Raw genomic sequence first — 19449 nt, forward strand, 5'->3', positions numbered from 1 at the left:
TTCCTGGTTTCGGCTCCCTTTCCCTTCTCCAGCCAAGGACAGAGTCCCAGGCCCTCACCTCCACCTTGATGGCGCAGCGGCCAATGGCACGCACAGCCTTCCGTACAAAGTCCACATCCACTTCCGTTGCATACTCTTTCAGCTCTGCCAATACCTGTAGCCCAAACAGAAAAGATGGGGTTGGGGGGGACCTGATGGGGCAATCTGCTGGAACATTCCTGGGCAGTGAATATACACAGACTCCCCAGGAGGATGGGATTCTGCCTCCTGCTCCAAGTGGAAGGCCCAAGGGAGGGAGAGAGCTGGCAGGTGCCTGAAAAGGAAAGCAGGACTGGACAACTTTATTTTGGGCTGATGTAGCTGACATATCCAATACCACTATATAAGGGATGACAGGTGATAATAGGGAGAAACTTTTTTTTTTCTTTGAGACGGAGTTTTGCTCTTGTTGGCCAGGCTGGAGTGCAATGGTGCGATCTCGGCTCACCACAACCTCTGCCTCCTAGGTTTCAACTGATTCTCCTGCCTCAGCCTCCTGAGTAGCTGGGATTACAGGTATGCACCACCAGGCCCAGCTAATTTTGTACTTTTAGTAGAGATGAGGCTTCTCCATGTTGGTCAGGCTGGTCTCAAACTCCTAGCCTCAGGAGATCCGCCAACCTTGGACTCCTGAAGTGCTGGGATTACAGAAGTAAGCCACTATGCCTGGCCAAGAAACACTCTTCAGTAAGAAAAACATCCGTTCTTTTACTTGCTTATGGAGTCCCATGTTCCATGCTAAACTCTTCATAAGATAAACTGTTCATAGTGAGACTGGTCAGCTGGCCCAGAGCCTACAGTTTGGTGCTGGTGGAACCATCTCACACCAAGCCCCTGCCCTAATCATCACATGCTGCTAACCTGGGCGATGTTGGCCTGGGAGGCCAGGCGGATCATGATGTCCAGCTTCTCCAGCTTCACGTAGATAGGGTCATTGTACTTCACGAAGAACACCTTCATCTCATGCTTCAAGATCTCAGGCCTGGTGGTGGGGCAGGACGCCCGGAGAGCAACAAACAAGGCGTAAGCCCCATGAGAAAACCCCCTCCACATTTGCTGGGACATTCCTGGGATCTGAGGTGGAGTCTGATGTTTGTGAAAGCAGAGTCACTGCCATGGCTCCGGGGCAGAGGGCCCACCCCACCAACCGGCCTGAGTGAGGCTCTGACTGGCCCGTGTGCCTGAGCACATTGCCGGAAGCGACAGGGAGCACAGTGAGAGACTCCAGAGGCAGCAGGTCCCATGGGACGGGCTTGGGCATCAGACACATCTCAGTCCCAGTCCTGGCCTGTGACCTTAGGCCTGTTTCCTCACCCATGAAATGAGAATGACACTGGACAGAAACACATTACCACTGCAGGTCTCAGACTGCTAGCCTCAGAAGGCCTGGCAGGTGGCAACTTGGATTTTGGAAGTGTTCTCACCATTCCCTGAATGGTAAATGTATTTAACTGTGCCTAGACCATTATACAAAAAATAGAGTTTATGCTGAACACGTGCTTCCCTCCTGGGAGTCTGGACTTTGGGTAGGTGCCCCCAATAACGAGCTTGGGTGCCAAGTCTCAAATAGGCTTCCCTGGGCAGAAACACTGCACACATGATGCCACATTTTGCTGGGGGAGGAGTGTGTTCTGTGTGACTCCCCATGGCAAGGAGCAGGTACAAGGAGGCCTTTCATAGAATCCTCCAGACTCCACCTGTGTCCTTCGCCCCTATGACCCAGCCAGGCAGCCCTGCTCTGCCACTGATAGATCTTTGCTGTGGCTACAGCTATATGCTGAGCCCTGGCTGGGCGTGGTGGCTTGCACCTGTCATCCCAGCACTTTGGGAGACTGAGGCAGGAGGATCGCTTGAGCCAAGGAGTTCAAGACCAGCCTGGGCAACACAGCAAGACCCTGTCTCAAAAAGAAAAAATATATTTAAAAACTATATGCTGAGTTCTGTGAGTACTGCTAGTGAATCTTGAGCACGAGGGTGCTCTTGGGACCCCAACACGGACACGGACCTCATCGGCCTGCTATGAGAGTGAGATGCGAAGCATCTAGCATGATCGATGCCTGCCTCAGAGAAGCATCGCTAGGCAGGAGCTGTCACGAACTGAGCCCTTTCACATGTGTCATTGTTCCTCCCTCAAAGGCTCCATCCTTCTGCCTTCCGCCAGTATCACCCACTACATTTTTCCTGGACAAGGAAACTTCAGAGAGGATGAGAGGCTGGCACCAGGTCACATGGCCAATGTCAGTAAGGACGGCAGTGGGACGAGAATCGCCTGCCTCTGACTCCTACTCGTATGCCCTTCCAGAACAGAAAGGAAGAAGGAAAAGGTCTGAGGACAGACAGCGAGGAAGAGGAAAGACAGGACAGAGAAAGGAGGAAACAGCACTCTGCTGCTGTGCACACTGCAGCGAGGTCCTGGCCAAGCAAGGAGCCTTTGTCGTGCCCCAACGGAGAGGCAAGACCCTGAGGTGGGTAGCAGGAAGATGATTTCTGCAATTAGGACTTGGCAAAAGCTGCCCAGCCACATCTCAAGACCAGGGCAGGGCATGTCTCAGTGACACAGACAACTTCTTAAGAGATTTACCATGTTAAATATAGCACAGGAAACCCTGCATGCTGATCTGCTCTACTCGTCACTACATCGCATTAAATTTGTGACCCAAGGGCACTGGCATATAAAAACCCATGCTGCAACCGGAAAGCCCTAGTTTCATTTTAGAAACTCAGAAGGCTTTCCCATCTTTACCTCCCTAATATCCCAATTCGACCAGTATCTCCACGTCCCCCAGAGGGTATTAAGACCCAGAATGATGCTACGACCAGGAGGATGTGCTATCTTCTAAGAGAAAATGACTCATGAGGCCCCAGTTCTCTGTGTAGCCCCACTCCCAGCCACAGGGCCTGCTGTAACATGCAAATCATCAATAGTTGCTACGGTCTAGTCCCCACTGCTGACTGAGCCATGTGACCAAGAGCTGCGAGGAAAACTCAAGGTCAATCCCACTCCCCAGAGCTGCAGGGCTCCACCACTCAGAGCCACTTCAGAGGAAGAAGGGGATCATGCCATGAACCCCTCAGACCCAGCACCGCTCAGTGGTTTTTCTGCTCTCGCCTACCCTCCACTACCAGACTGTGTGCCCTGGGTGCAGCGGCTCACTGCTGCAGCCATTCTCACGGGAGGAGGGAAGCGGGCGGCACAGCATTCGGAGTGAGTCTGATGCACCCCTCCCCCAGGCCTCGAGGTTGATGCAAAGTCCAACAGTTCCTCAACTTCCTGCAGTCCTCCAACCTCAGAGAATTTGACTAGAGCTATGGACCCTGTCCCCAAAGAAATGCACATAGATACATGAAATCTGACAGCCCATTTCAGGACAGCTCTGTGGACTGTGAACCCAATATCTAGTTTAAGCACCAAGCTGGTCTTTACACAGCCTGCTTCCTAGTTAGGTTAAGCCAGGGCTTCTCAACCTCGGCACTGCTGACATTGCAGGCTGGACAGTTACTGTGAGGAGCTATTCTGTGCACTGTAGGATGCTGACCGGCACTCCTAGCTTCTGCCACTAGAAGCCAGTAGCATGCCCCCAAGCTGTGAAAACCAAAGTATTTCCAGACACCGCCAAATGTCCCTCAGGGGGCAAAGCTGCCCCTTTGGCTAAGCTATTCTGGGTTAAGCTATTTGAGACTTCCTGTGTGGTGACAGGTCAGTATCCTTTGAGAGCACCCATTCCCAGCAGAAGAGGCTCCCTGAGGGGTATGCATGGCACTTGTGTGTAATGACCTCAGTACCTTTTCTGCACGATGAGATTGATGTTGCGCAGAGCCACGTACTGCAGCTCCGGCTCGGCCGACAGCAGTGTGACCAGGGGTGGGGCCAGCTTCTTGAGAAGTGTGCCGTAGTAGTCCAGGTCCTTGGACAACATCTCCATGAACTTCATCAGCACCTTCACAGCAGAGAGCACCACAGCAGAGTTGGCGTGGGAGAGCCTGGGTGTGACCCGCTCACAGATGCTGGGGTCCATCCGTTCCAATGGGGTAAACAGGAAAGACAAAGGGAAACATCCCGCCTTTAGTTATCAAACCAGCATGTCCAGGCCAGGCATGGTAGCTCACACCTGTAATCCTAGCACTTTGGGAGGCCGAGGCAGGTGGATCACTTGAGGTCAGAAGTTTGAGATCAGCATGGGCAACGTGGTGAAACCCTGTCTTTACCAAAACACATACAAATTAGCCAGGCATGGTGGTGAGCACCTGTAGTCCCAGCCATTTGGGAGGCTGACACATGAGAATTGCTTGAACCCAGGAGGTGGAGATTGCAGTCAGCCGAGATCACACCACTGCACTCCAGCCTGGGCAATAGAGTGAGACCCTGTCTCAAAAAAAAAAAAAAAAAAAAAAGCATGTCCAGCCTGAGCAAAATCGTGAGACTCTTCTTTACTAAAAGTAATTTTACACACTAGCTGGGTATGATGGTACACACCTGTGGTCCCAGCTACTTGGGAGGCAGAGGCAAGATTGCTTTGAGGAGTTCAAGGCTGCAGTGAGCTATGATTGTGCCACTGCACTCCAGCCTGAGTGACAGTGAGACCCTGTCTCAAACAAACATATTTTTTGTAGGAGAAAGATCTAACTCCTGGTTCTGCTGCCTGCTAACTAACCCCCAGCAGGTTCAAATCACTCTGGGCCTCAGTTTCCTCATCTACAGAATCAAGATAATGATGCCTACTTCACAGGATTGCTAGGGGCTTAATGAGATAACGCATGTAAAGAACAAGGCCGGGCAAGGCTGCGATGGATGGACTGCTTGAGCCCAGGAGTTTGAAACCAGCCTGGGCAACACAGTGAAATCCTGTCTTTAGAAAAAATATAAAATTAGCTGAGGGGCCGGGCGTGGTGGCTCATGCCTGTAATCCCAGCACTTTGGGAGGCCGAGGCGGGCGGATCACAAGGTCAAGAGATCGAGACCATCCTGGTCAACATGGTGAAACCCCGTCTCTATTAAAAATACAAAAACTTAGCTGGGCATGGTGATGCGTGCCTGTAATCCCAGCTACTTGGGAGGCTGAGGCAGGAGAATTGCCTGAACCCAGGAGGCGGAGGTTGTGGTGAGCCGAGATCGCTCCATTGCACTCCAGCCTGGGTAACAAGAATGAAACTCCGTCTCAAAAAAATAAAATAAAATAAAATAAAATAAAATAAAATTAGCTGGGCATGCTGGCACACATCTGTAGTCCTAGCTACTTGGGAGAATTGACTGAGCCCAGGAGGTTGAGGTTGCAGCTCCAGCCTGGGGGACAGAGACCCTGCCTCAAAAAAAAAAAAAAAAAAAAAAAAAAGAATAAGCACAGTGCTGGCTTGTAGTACATACCGTATAGATGCCAATCCCCACTTCATTACCTTTACCTCTCTAAGCTGGAGTGCCCTCATCTGGACAATGCGGAATGATGAGAGTTGCGTTAAAGACTCTGTAATGTACGAAGAGCACCTGGCGGAACCCCAGACACCCAGTGAGAATTCAGTGAGCAGTGGCTCTGGTGCTACCCATCTCTTGAACTCAACGGAGGTGCCCTGGACTTCTATGAGCTCCCAGGCCAAGCCGTGCCTGTGCCCACAGCAGACACTGAGCTGACTGCCCCAGGCAACTCTCCTGCCTGCCTGGCTCTGGAGAGGTAGGAAGCAGGCAGGCTTCCCTTTAGGTGTGTCTGAGGGTGGGCTGCGGGGCCAGGTCCTAGAAAGGGGCCCACTAAGGCCTGAGGACCAGTGTCTGGTTGGAGCCCCTGAGGACCACGGTCCTCAGGCTGGGCTGGCAAGCAAGGGGCAGCCTGCTCACCTCTGGGCCTCACGGTCGTCCTTGGGCGTATAGTTGGCCAGGCAGTCCAGGATGAAGATCTGGCCCCACTCGGTGCACTCATTCAGGGCTGTCAGGAGCTTGTTGATGGACTGTGGGTTCAGATCGAGCAGATTGCTGCTGGGGTGAGACTCTGCGATTTCTGAGAGTGCTGCTACAGCATTGGCCACCACCTGGTTGAGAGGGTGAAAGGGGCAGAGGCTTGGGGTGCGACTCACAGGCCAGGGGGCAGTGGGGCTGATGATGCGGGCTGGTCAGAGGTCAAATATACTGAAAGGAATATGAACCGATGGGCAGGCTCTGGAGCTGCAATGAGAACCACTCCAAGCATTCACCCTGCTGACTCCTCTGCAACCTGGCACAAAAGCAAGTGTGCCTGCCATTTAGAAAAACAAGAAAGACCGGCCGGGCGCGGTGGCTCAAGCCTGTAATCCCAGCACTTTGGGAGGCCGAGGCGGGTGGATCACGAGGTCAAGAGATCGAGACCATCCTGGTCAACGTGGTGAAACCCCGTCTCTACTAAAAAATACAAAAAATTAGCTGGGCATGGCGGCGCGTGCCTGTAATCCCAGCTACTCAGGAGGCTGAGGCAGGAGAATTGCTTGAACCCAGGAGGCGGAGGTTGTGGTGAGCTGAGATCGTGCCATTGCACTCCAGCCTGGGTAACAAGAGTGACACTCTGTCTCAAAAAAAAAAAAAAGAAAAAAAGAAAAACAAGAAAGACCTAGCTCCAAGTGCCTAGCCATAGAAAGCATTCCCACCTTTCTAACACAGCACCCCTGTGTACCAGCAATAGCAGCTCACTTCAGTGCTTGTCAGCTGTGCCTCTTAGAGCTAAGGGATTCCTGCGGAGTTCCTCGAGGCTACTGGCAGTGAATGGGGGCTGGAGAGAAGGGGCTTGCCAGGTGAAACTCCAGGCCCTCAATCCATTTCCACTAGAGCAGCCGTGTTTTTTTTTCTTGATAGAGTGGCGCTTTATTGCCCAGGTTGGAGTGCAGTGGTGTGATTTTAGCTCACTACAACCTCTGCCTCTTGGGTTCAAGTGATTCTCATGCCTCAGCCTCCCAGTAGCTGAGATTGATTACATGCATGCACCACCAGGCCCAGCTAATTTTTGTATTTTTATTAGAGATGGAGTTTTGCCATGTTGGTCAGGCTGGTCTAAGACTCCTGACCTCAGGTGATCCTCCCGCCTGAGCCTCCTAAAGTGCTGGGATTACAGGTGTGAGCCACTGCACCCAGCCTGTTTTTTGTTGTTGTTGTTGTTGTTTTTGAGACAGAGTCTCACTCTGTTGCCCAGGCTGGAGTGCAGTGACACAATCTCAGCTTACTGCAACCTCTGCCTCCTAGGCTCAAGCAATCCTCCTACCTCAGCCTACCAAGTAGCTGGGATTACAGGCACATGCCACCATGCCCAGCTAATTTTTGTATTTTTAATAGAGACGGGGTTTTGCCTTGTTGGCCAGGCTGGTCTCAAACTCCTGACCTCAGGTGATCTGCCCACCTCGGCCTCCCAAAGTGCTGGGATTACAGGTGTGAGCCCCTACACCCGGACTTGGGCAGCTGTTTTTAAGTGTGTTCTGCATTGTTTCTAACTTTTCCCTGTGGCCCGTCCAGGGCTCCAGTGCCCATCCCTGTACTGGTCGCTCAGTACTGCATAGCAGTTGCTCAGTGTTTCTGCTCAGAGTGGGATGGCTGGGTTTGTGCATTCATTTTATTTTTTATTTTTTCTATCTTTTTTTTGTTGTTGTTTTACCACTGCTGTTCCAGCATGTGCATTCATTTTAAACAGGCCCTGGCAAACTGCCCTCCAAACTGCTGCCGCCACCATGGGTAAGGAGACTGTGGGATTCCATATCCTGCTACATCTGGATGTCCCATCTTCCAGGCTATGGCTACTTCAAGGGTGACCCTCTACAACCCAGCAAAGATGGGAGGGAGGGAAAAGCACCCCACATGCAGCACTGGTCTTGGTGAGAGGACAGCAACAGTAACAGTGACTAGAAGGGGAAGGAGGGCACTAGGACTGATCACACACCATGTGCCGGGCCGTGCCAGGGACGTCACCTTCACAGCACTCCTGCCCACTATGCAGAATGAGATCCATCTCACTGATGAAGAAGACAGCCCTGGAAGCCTAGGCAGTGCTCCAGGTTGTGCAGCTAGTCAGAGGGTGAGGAGGAGGGAATCCAGGTCCGGCTTCCTCCAAAGAGGCTGTCTGAACCACCACAGGCACAAGAACGGCAGGCACCCCAGCCAGACTCTGACTTCCAGGTACTCAGGACTGCCTGGTGAAGGGTCAAGCCAGTGTCTTCCCAGGCAACCCAGGAGGCGGTGGAGAGGCACGGTGGGTGGCAGTGGCTTACCATGGGGTTAGAGTCAGAGATGAGGTCTTTAAGGGTGTCCAGGAAGCCCTGGTCCTCCACCAGCTGGGCGTTGATGTCGTGAAGCTTGGCCACGCACACAGCTGCTGTCTTGCGCACGTATGGATCCTCATCCTTCAGGCACTTCCGGAGTGGCTCACACAGGTACTCTGTGATCTTGTCAACGCGGATGCAGCCCATGGTCCGCACCGCTAGGGCTCGGATGAGGGGGTTGGGGTCCTCACAGTCCTGAGGGGAACCAGCCATCGGCCAGGGCAGGGGTGGGATGAGCCATCTGTGGCTTCATATTCTCCCTGGCCTCCAGCTCTGAGCCCTGCTGGGCTGAGCAACATCAGATGGCTGCTGTGAATCTCTACCAACTACAGCCAACAGCAGCGAAAGTAAATGCTATGTAAGCAGCACCCATGCCAGCTCTGCACACCATCTCCTCTTATCCTCACAGTAGAAACACAATACTGGTCCCATCTTACAGATGATGAAACTGAGGCTCTCAGGAAGGCTGGGAGCTCATCCGAAGCCACACAGCAGAGCCGTGATTCAAACCCACATCCACCTAGCATCACAGCCCTGAGTTTTTCCTCTGGCCACAGAAGCCTCATTTCCCCGTATCTGAGCATGGACAGGACTCAGAGGAGCTAAGGTTCTAAAGGTATACAGATTCATAGGTAGTAAACATTAGGAGAAAATGAAATTAAAATAAAGATGCACAGAGCTGACAATTCAATCTGAACGACAGAAAATGGAGTAAGCAGCAGTCTAGAAGGGGAACAGAGAAGCTCTCAGACACCTGCTGATTCCTGCCCTGGCAAAGCATGCACAGCAGGGCCCAATCAGGGTGGTGAGGGGATCGACAGGCCTTGCAGGACCTCACACAGGATGAGTTAGGCAGCAGCCTTGGCATCTGGATTTCTGGGAAGTGGGAGCCCTCTGCTGGAGGAAGAGGCCTGCAGGCTGGGTGGGCGTGGGCAGTCCAAAGGTCTGGATTCCATCCAGCACCGCAGGGCCCCACCCCAAAGAGACTGAGGGGAGATAGAGCCTTAAGCACCCCATTCCCCCATACCCCCATGCCCACTAAGTTCCTGCTCACCTTCACAAAGGTGTTGACGGCCATAATAGCCATGTCAGGCTGACTCTTGGCATAATTCATCAGGTAGAGGTATACCAGCTTCTTCAGCTCCAGGTTGTCCGTCTGCATGCAGTTCACCACATCAGGGAAGAGGGCACTGAAAGGTCAAAATGGTGTCAGCAAGGGAAAATCTGAAGAAAAAGGAAGATTTTCAGGCTGCTAACTAGTGGGTGGGAGGACAGTGGGTAGGAGAGAAAGGAGAGACACACTGGATGGCTTCCTGGTAAAAGGGAGGGCATCAGCTGTGCTGTTAACAATCAACACCTATTGGTAGAAAGAGAATCCCAAAGGGTAATTTTAAAAGCAGAAAAAGAGCTGGGTGCAGTGGCTCATGCCTGTAATCCCTGCACTTCGGGAGAGCAAGGCGGGCAGATCACAAGGTCAGGAGTTCGAGACCAGCCTGGCCAATATGGTGAAACCCCATCTCTACTTAAAAAAAAAACAAACAAATAGCCAGGCGAGGTGGTAGGCGCCTGTAATCCCAGCTACTCAGGAGGCTGAGTCAGAAGAATCGCTTGAACCTGGGAGGTGGAGGTTGCAGTGAGCCAAGATCACGTCACCACACTCCAGCCTGGGTGACAGAGCAAGACCCCGTCTCAAAAATAAATAAAAAAAGCAGAAAAAGTCCTTGGTTCTTTTCATACAGTTCAAACATGAATTCTAGAGCCCGTCAAACCCAGCACTGCCTCTTGCTAGCTGTATGATGGAGAAATTCCTTTGTCACCTGCCCCCTCGCTCCGAGTCTCAATTTCTTCACTTGCAAGCAAGGTGCAACAGAAACTCACTTCATAGGGCCTTTATGATAACCGAATGAGACAACATACTTAGGTATCTGGTCCTTGTTATTTGGGAGGGGCTGAGTAAATGAGAATGACCCTTTCTCTCTCTCTGATACTTAATGTGGCCCCTTACATTAGGCTACTGGTTCTGAGGGGTCGCAGGGAAACAGGATGGCTCATGCTGCTTTCACCGCAAGCTCTGACACCCACTAAGAACCAGCACAGCGTGCACGGAGCACACACCATACACCAGGCTTGGTGCTAAGAGCTTTACTTACTTGGTCTCATTTAACTGCCCTCAGAAGTGAGGGGATGATCCCCATTTCACAGAATACTGAGGTTCATAAATGTCAAATACCCTGCCTGGAGGAGCCAGGCTCCTGGAGGAGGAACAAGGTCTGTGCTCATGACCACTGGGTGGAACCCTTCTCAACGTGGCACCCATGGTCCCAGAGTCACAGGCCTTAAGATATGAAATTTGGTTAGGAGCAATTTTCTATCTTGGAATCATCAGATCCCCTTTCAATTCTTATGTGTTTACAGGCAAGGATGTGTCAACACAGAGACTTAAGAGGTCAAAGTGAACTTCCTGAGCCCCAACAAGCAGGAGTCCTGACAAAGCCAAAATGGATGTATCACCTTGGAAGATGACGCACCAGGAAGAATGGGGAGGAGGAAGGAGGAAAAACTGCTGATGAGAACGACTCGCTCTTTGGGGCCCGTCATATCAACAAAGCCAGCTCTTTTGAGACAGAAGAACAAAGATGTTTCTCCTCTGTGAGGAGGTGACAGTGGTGTTCTGGATGAAGGAGAGTAGTTTTGTCCTGGAAGAAATCTGACTTGGAAGGAGGCCCAGCTGTCCAGCGGGCGCCTGCTCCCTTTGCGGCTCTGGCTTCCAAAGGGCTCTCTGCAGAGCTGCTTCCCGGAGCCACTGGCCGCAGGTCCTTGTTGGGGGGTGATCCACGGGGAAGTCTGGAGTAGTGGGAGCCTCTCTTGGGACCTGGACAGGAGCTGCTCCACATCAGCACCCAAGCTATGAGGCACAGTCACGAGGGTATGGGTGAAAGCGGCCTGGATTTGGATTTCAGAAGAACTGGGCTTGAGTCCTAGTTCTGCCATAAACCATGTGACTCTTAGGCAGTCACTTTATGTTTTTATTTCTTTGGCAGTAAAACCATCATTACCTACAATATGGGAATTGTAAGGAACTACTGAGAAAACAAATCTGAAAATGTTCTGTGCAGACTCTCAAATACTGTGCAAATATTAAGCTGTTATAAAATCGTTTCTGCCTTTGAGATTTTGCAATCTGGTGAGTAGGTAAACATAAGTACACATAAGAGAACAGTCTCCATTTAGTGCTGGGTGATGGGAACCAAGAGCAAATGCTTTGATTTTGAGGTAGTGGGCTGGCAACAGGGAAAGGCAGACCTTGATTGGGTTGTTGTTTTTTTTTTTGGAGACAGAGTTTCGCTCTTGTTACCCAGCCTGGAGTGCAATGGCGCGATCTCAGCTCACCGCAACCTCCGCCTCCCGGGTTCAGGCAATTCTCCTGCCTCAGCCTCCTGAATAGCTGGGATTACAGGCACGCGCCACCATGCCCAGCTAATGTTTTGTATTTTTAGTAGAGACGGGGTTTCACCATGTTGACCAGATCATTGTCTCGATCTCTTGACCTCGTGATCCACCCGCCTCGGCCTCCCAAAGTACTGAGATTACAGTCTTGAGCCACCGCGCCCGGCCTTGATTGGGTTTTTAAAGATGGAAAGACAAGCTGGGTCACTGCGCACTCCCACAGAGGAAGCATGAGCCAAGGTGCAGCAGCCATTCTACACACAACCTGCTCCAGCCGTCAGGTGCAACAGAGGTTGCAAACAGGTGACAAATTAGAGAAAGCCAATCTGGCACGTGTGTTTTACTTGCATCACACAGTGTTGGTTTAATATTATTTGGCTACTTAAGACAGAGAGATTTAAAATGAAAAATACACTTTCCCATTCTCTTTTTTTTTTTTTTTTTTTTTGAGACGGAGTTTCGCCCTTGTTACCCAGGCTGGAGTACAATGGCGTGATCTCAGCTCACCGCAACCTCCGCCTCCTGGGGTCAGGCAATTCTCCTGCCTCAGCCTCCTGAGTAGCTGGGATTACAGGCACGCACCACCATGCCCAGCTAATTTTTTGTATTTTTGGTAGAGACGGGGTTTCACCATGTTGACCAGGATGGTCTTGATCTCTCGACCTCGTGATCCACCCGCCTCGGCCTCCCAAAGTGCTGGGATTACAGGCTTGAGCCACCGCGCCCGGCTCTCTTTTTTTTTTTTAAAGACAGGTTTTCACCATGTTGGTCAGGCTGGTCTTGAACTCCTGATCTCAGGCAATCCGCCCGCCTTGGCCTCCCAGAGTGCTGGGATTACAGGCATGAGCCACCGCACCCGGCCTCATTCTTTTTTTTTTGAGATGGAGTCTCACTCTGTCACCCAGGCTGGAGTGCAATGGTGCAATCTTGGTTCACTGCAATCTCTGCCTCCCAAGTTCAATAGATTCTCCTGCCTCCACCTCCCAAGTGCGGAGATTACAGGCACACACCACCATGCCCGGCTAATTTTTGTATTTTTAGTAGAGATGGGATTTCACCATACTGGCCAAGCTGGTCTTGAACTCCTGACCTTGAGATCCACCCACCTCAGCCTCCCAAAGTGCTGGGATTACAGGTGTGAGACGCTGTGTGTGGCCCAGATTTCCCATTCTTTTTAAAAACCAGAAGACCTGATCAGGCGCGGTGGCTCATGCTGTAACAGCACTTAGAGAGCCCGAGGTGGGCAGATCACAAGATCAGGAGATAGAGACCATCCTGGCCAACATGGTGAAACACTGTCTGTACTAAAAAAAAAAAAAAAAATTAGCCAGGCTTGGTGGTGCGCACCTGTAATCCCAGCTACTCGGGAGGCTGAGGCAGGAGAATCGCTTGAATCAGGGAGTCGCAGGTTGCAGTGAGCCAAGACTGCACCACTGCACTCCAGCCTGGTGACAGAGTGAGACTCTGTCTCAAAAACAAACAAACTCACGCACACACACACACAAGACCGGGCCACACTGAGTCCTCTTCCCTAGCCAGTAGTGATCCTCTGGAGTTTCTGAGATGGTTCATGCCATAACCACTCCATCCATCACCTGCTGCCTTTCCCACCTATTCTAGTTAACTGACTCCATCACCACCTGACCTGTCAGCATCTGGGCTCATGATTCCTGTGTAAACAAAACCTTCTATTGGGAAAAAAGTTTTATGAAGGTAGCTGTATGAGGGGAGACAGGGGTCCCTAGACAACCTAAAGAAGCGACTGAAGTAGACCCAAGCTATAAACCCTCCCCTGTCATTCAGCTTCCAGCCGTCACCAGGCCTACTCCTGCATACCTGACATCTTTGCCCACGGTCATTGATGCAATCACTTTCTTCACTGCCTCCTTCTTCTTCTCCTTCTTGTCACTGTTGAGCTCTGCCTTCAGCTCGAAGATTTCCCCTAAGGAAAGGAGGCAAGCATGAGTGATCCCTCCCTACCCTGCCAGGGGATGATTCCTGTACTTAACTTCCAAAAGAACTGGAGAGAGGCATGTCAGACATCCTATGCTGTGGGCTGAGGGCGGCTTCAGGCCCCTGGCCTCAGGTGGGACAAGCAACAGTGAGGGACGACTGTTAGGAGAGGAATTAACAAGATGGAAGCTTGCAGGCCCGGCACAGTGGCTCACACCTGCAATTCCAGCACTTTAAGAGGCTGAGGATCACTTGAGCCCAGGAGTTTGAGATTAGCTGGGGTAACATAGTGAGACCTCGATTCCAGAAAAAAACCTTTTTAAAATTAGTCAGTGTGGTAGCACGTGCCTGCCATGCCAGCTACTCTGGAGGCTGAGGCTGGAGGATCATTTGAGCCCCTCTAGGTCGAGCCTGCTATGACCCATGACACCACTACACTCTGGCCTGGGTGACACAAAGTGAGACCCTGACTGTCTCATTAAAAAAAAAAAAAAAAAAAAAAAAGCTAAGAAAAGCTAAGAGGCCCTGCTGGATTGAAGCCATAGGAACCACGGAAGCTACAAAGGTCCTGAGGAAGACAAAAGTATCAAAAACATGACAGCAGGCTCTGCTCAGCCAGAGAGCTAAAAACCCAGTGGAAGGCAAGCTGTCCTCAGCTACCCTCACTCAACCAAAGGCCCTTAAAAGGCTCAGTGCAATAGAACCTGAGTATTTAAGGCTTGCAGGGAGAGGGCAGAATTTGTTGATTCTCACACGGAGGCCTTTCCTGTTTTCTTCAAACCTCTAATTAAAACAGCTTGCTCAGGGTTTCACTTCCTGAGACACAGGGGTTGCTCAGCTCTAAAAATGGGAATTCAGCTTCTCCATGAGAGCTGAAGCATGTAATAAATTGTTCTGAAGAATTTGACGATGTGAAAAAAACAAATGAGGAAGTAGGCTTGTCTGGTCCTGTCACGGACAGACAGTCAGGATCCCAATAACAGGTTAGGAGGGCAGATGTTATTTTCTGAGCCCTTCTCTCTCTCTTTTTTTTTTTTTTGAGACGGAGTCTCACTCTGCCACCCAGGCTGGAGTGCAGTGGTATGATCTTGGCCAGGCGTCCCCAAACTACGGCCTGAGGGCCGCATGCGGCCCCCTGAGGCCATTTATCCGGCCCCACGCCGCACTTCAGGAAGGGGCACCTCTTTCGTTGGTGGTCAGTGAGAGGAGCACAGTATGTGGCGGCCCTCCAACGGTCTGAGGGACAGTGAACCGGCCCCCTGTGTAAAAAGTTTGGGGACGCCTAACATTGCAACCTCTGCCTCCCAGGTTCAAGCAATTCTCTTGGGCCTCAGCCTCCCAAATGGCTGGAACTACAGGCGCACACCACGCCCAGCTAATTTTTGTATTTTAGTAGAGATAGGGTTTCACCGTGTTGGTCAGGCTGGTCTCAAACTCCTGACCTCAAGTGATCCACCTGCCTCAGCCTCCCAAAGTGCTGGGATTACAGACTTGAGCCACCGCGCCCGGCCCCCATATATTTTCTTATAGGAATTAACTCTCACAACTCTGCATTTCCCTGCAGTGAGCAAATGGAAGCTGCGAGAGGCTCAGCAATGCATATACAAAGCCGGTAGGTGGTAGGGCTGAAACTGAAAGCCCTAAGGCCCAAGTTCTGAACTCCTACGATTGGCCCACCGAAAATACTCACTTTGCTTTCCTGAAGCTATTTCCTTGTCTCTTTGGCTGGGGCACTGAAGCCAGGCATCTCTCTCCACACATCTCTCTTCCCAAAAGAAAGCCACTAAAAAACACCACCTCCAAAATACAAAAATTAGTGGGGCATGGTGGTGTGCCTATAGTCCCAGTTACTTGGGAGGCTGAAGCAGGATAATGGCTTGAACCTGGGAGGTTGCAGTGAGCAGAGATCTCGCCACTGCACTCCAGCCTGGGTGACAGAGTGAAATTATGTCTCAAAACAACAACAAAAAACACTGAAAAAACCCACCTGAGACTCCAATATACTCAGCACTAAATTCACCCTGTGGCTCACCAGGCTTCACAGGACTGATCCCTTCAAACCTCTCCATTGCCTTCTATCTTTTTTAAATTAGTTGCCTAGGCTAGACTCGAACTCCTGGGCTCAAGTAAGTAATTCTCCCACCCAAGCCACCACCTGGGGCACCGCTGTGCCTGGCTCTAACCTATTCTCGCATCACCCTCCTCTGTAACTCATGTCCACTACTTCCCTTTCCCTGAATGTATCACAGGCAGAGCACTCCCTCCTTTCCCTTCCTATTCCCCATCTATCTGGCAGCTCCACCCAGAATTCTCCCACGGCTCCTCCGGATCCACTACTCTTTAGTGTGGTTACTACTCTATAGACTGTCCTTCCTGCTCAACCTGGAGCAACACCAGGTCAGAGGCTCTGTCTCTTTTCCACTGCATATGGTAGGTTCTCAATAAAAACCAGCTAGACTTGGCCAGGCATGGTGGCTCATACTTGTAATCCCAGTATTTTGGGAGGCCGAGGCAGGTGGATCACCTGAGGTTGGGAGTTGAAGACCAGCCTGACCAACATGGAGGAACCCTGTCTCTACTAAAAATACAAAATTAGCTGGGCATGGTGGCACATGCCTGTAATCCCAGCTACTCAGGAGGCTGAGGTGGGAGAATCACTTGAACCCAGGAGGCGGAGGTTGCAGTGAGCCGAGATGGTGCAATTGCACTCCAGCCTGGGCAACAAGAGCAAAACTCGATCGCAAAAGAAGAAAAAACCCAGCTAGTCCAATACATGAAATGCCTAATGAGGGGCAGACTTCAGGTCCTGGCTCAGCTGATCCAATAACAGACTCTTCATCTGGTTGGCAGGCGTGTGTCAATCTCATTTGGAAGGAAGGAGGGAGGAAGGAAGGGCTGGTCAGAAAGATGCTTACAGGGTTAAAGCACATTTGTCAGCCACGACAACATCCTCCATTTCCTTAAAAGCAGAAACAACCAAAATGCCCAATGTTCTAAACCTAGCTTAGCAAATTTCAGTGTAGCAACTCAATGGACTTAATAGTAGTCATTAGAATTGTTGGGAAATGTTTAGATGATATCAAAATGTCAAATGAAAAACAGGATTACAACCATGAAAAATACATGCCTGGCTGGGCATGGTGGCTCACGCCTGTAATCCCAGCATTTTGGGAGGCCAAGGTGGGTGGATCACTTGAGGTCAGGAGTTTGAGACCAGCCTAGCCAACATGGTGAAACCCTATCTCTACTAAAAATTCAAAAAATTGGGCCGGGTGCGGTGGCTCAAGCCTGTAATCCCAGCACTTTGGGAGGCCAAGGCAGGTGGATCACGAGGTCAAGAGATCGAGACCATCCTGGTCAACATGGTGAAACCCCGTCTCTACTAAAAATACAAAACATTAGCTGAGCATGGTGGCGCCTGCCTGTAATCCCAGCTACTCAGGAGGCTGAGGCAGGAGAATTGCCTGAACCCGGGAGGTGGGAGGTTGCGGTGAGCCGAGATCGCACCATTGCACTCCAGCCTGGGTAACAAGAGCGAAACTCCGCTGGGTGCGGTGGCTCAAGCCTGTAATCCCAGCACTTTGGGAGGCTGAGGCGGGTGGATCACGAGGTCAAGAGATCGAGACCATCCTGGTCAACATGGTGAAACCCCGTCTCTACTAAAAATACAAAAAATTAGCTGGGCATGGTGGCGTGTGCCTGTAATCCCAGCTACTCAGGAGGCCGAGGCAGGAGAATTGCCTGAACCCAGGAGGCGGAGGTTGCGGTGAGCCGAGATCGCGCCATTGCACTCCAGCCCGGGCAACAAGAGCGAAACTCCGTCTCAAAAAAAAAAAAAAAAAAAAAAAAAATTGCTGCATGTGGTGGGCATGGTGGCACCCACCTGTAATCCCAGCTACTTGGGAGGCTGAGACAGGAGAATCACTTGAACCCAGGAGGCAGAGGTTGCAGTGAGCCAAGATTACGCCACTGTACTCCAGACTGGGTGACAAGCATGAAACTCCATCTCAAAAAAAAAAAAAGTGCCCTTGGATAAGGACAGATACATGGACATGGACACACACACACACACACACACACACACACACACACTCTCTGCTGCAAGGGTGCTGATAGGATTGTGTTTTTTCCCCCTGGAAAAAAACACCTTTTTTTTTTTTAAAGTGGAATCTTACTCTGTCACCAGGCTGGAGTGCAGTGGTGAGATCTTGGTTCCCTGAAACCTCTGCCTCCTGGATTCAAGTGATTCTCCTGCCTCAGCCTCCTGAGTAGCTGAGACTACAGGTGCGTGCCACCATGCCCAGCTAATTTTTGTATATTTAGTAGAGAAGGAGTTTCATCATGTTGGCCAGCATGGTCTCAATCTCTTGATCTCACAATCCACCTGCCTTGGCCTCCCAAAGTGCTGGGATTACAGCCGTGAGCCACCATGCCCAGCCAAAAACATAATTAGTTTAAGCCATGGGGAACCAGAGGGCACTTTTTCTCCCACACTTGGAGCTAATGTTCTTCCCTTTTTGAGCTCTAAAAGGAGCGATCAATTTCTTATATCATCAACAGTTCAATTTTTTAGATCTACAAGAAGCTCTAGGCCATTCTTGCCCTGTTTCCAGGCCTTCATTCCCACCCCTACTCCCTACAGCTACAGGAAGAAAACAGAAGGGACAGGCAGAGAAAGTGTAGGACAAGGCCCATTATTAAACAAATAATACCTTTCTTGGTTGTGGTGAAATATTTTGAGTCCGTCATTTTGGTCCCTTATCTGTGGCCAGACTCCTGCAAGACAAAGAGAGGGTGACTTTCAGTTATGTTCCATTCCATCTTCAGTTATGGTGTGCAGAGGAAGGAGAAGGATCCAGAACACATGTAGTATAGGAAAACAGCTGCTTATCCCTTTCCTGGGCAAATGAACTGTTAGATCATGGCAGATTAGATTTTGGAAAGTAATTCTGAGAATCAGTTTTTTTTTTTTTTTCTTCAGAGATGGGGTCTTACCATGTTGCCTGGGCTGCTCAAACTCCTGGACTCAGGCAATCTTCCTGCCTTGGTCTCCTAAAATTCTGGGATTACAGGCATGAGCCACCACACCTGGTCCTAGTAAATCTTTGAATATGCCTCTTCTAGGAATCTTTCCCACATAAATACCTGCACAAGGATGTAAGGGCTTACAGCAGCAGCAGCCCCTTTGTGGAGCCCATTTTGCTCAGCACTGTCCTAAATGCTTTGCACATGTTAACTCATTAGAAGCCTCATCACAGCATCATCGACTACCTTACCCTATAGAGTCAAATGAGATTAGAAAATGCCAAGTTTAAAAGGCTAGGGAGACTTCTCTCCACAACTTTTCTGAGCTTCTAAAATAGTAACATGTACGATTCATCTCCAGAAAGGGCTATAATCTGTATTCTACCAGCAGTTCCCAAATCTATCTGCTCAATTTTCTTAAAGGCTCTCTCATCGGGCGCAGTGGCTCACCTGTAATCCCAGCACTTTGGGAGGTGGGTGGATCACGAGGTCAGGCATTCAAGACCAGCCTGACCAAGATGGTGAAACCCTGTCTCTACTAAAAATACAAAAATTAGCCAGGTGTGTTGGTGTTCGACTATAATCCCAGTTACTCAGGAGGCTGAGGCAGGAGAATTGCTTGAACCTGGGAGGTGGGGATTGCAGTGAGCCAAGACTGCACACCACTGCACTCCAACCTGGGCGACGAGAGCAAAACTCTGCCTTAAAAAAAAAAAAAAAAAAAAA

General features: G+C 50.6%; 1 protein-coding gene across 8 annotated transcripts in view; it reads right to left on the reverse strand.

Annotated features, from left to right (window-relative positions):
- The window catches only part of AP1B1 (adaptor related protein complex 1 subunit beta 1), a 111821-nt gene that overhangs the window by 22819 nt on the left and 69553 nt on the right, over positions 1 to 19449 (reverse strand). For all 8 annotated transcript variants that reach the window (XM_074390834.1, XM_074390833.1, XM_074390831.1 and 5 more), the window contains 8 exons: positions 18411 to 18474; positions 13582 to 13687; positions 9353 to 9488; positions 8248 to 8493; positions 5864 to 6054; positions 3823 to 4044; positions 901 to 1021; positions 59 to 154 (listed from right to left, as the gene is read on the reverse strand). In XM_074390834.1, the coding sequence (XP_074246935.1) occupies positions 59 to 154; positions 901 to 1021; positions 3823 to 4044; positions 5864 to 6054; positions 8248 to 8493; positions 9353 to 9488; positions 13582 to 13687; positions 18411 to 18447 (1155 nt within the window). In that variant the 5' untranslated portion in view covers positions 18448 to 18474. The remainder of the gene's footprint in view (positions 1 to 58; positions 155 to 900; positions 1022 to 3822; positions 4045 to 5863; positions 6055 to 8247; positions 8494 to 9352; positions 9489 to 13581; positions 13688 to 18410; positions 18475 to 19449) is intronic.

Source organism: Saimiri boliviensis, chromosome 21 (assembly GCF_048565385.1).
Source record: "Saimiri boliviensis isolate mSaiBol1 chromosome 21, mSaiBol1.pri, whole genome shotgun sequence".
NCBI lineage: Eukaryota > Metazoa > Chordata > Mammalia > Primates > Cebidae > Saimiri > Saimiri boliviensis.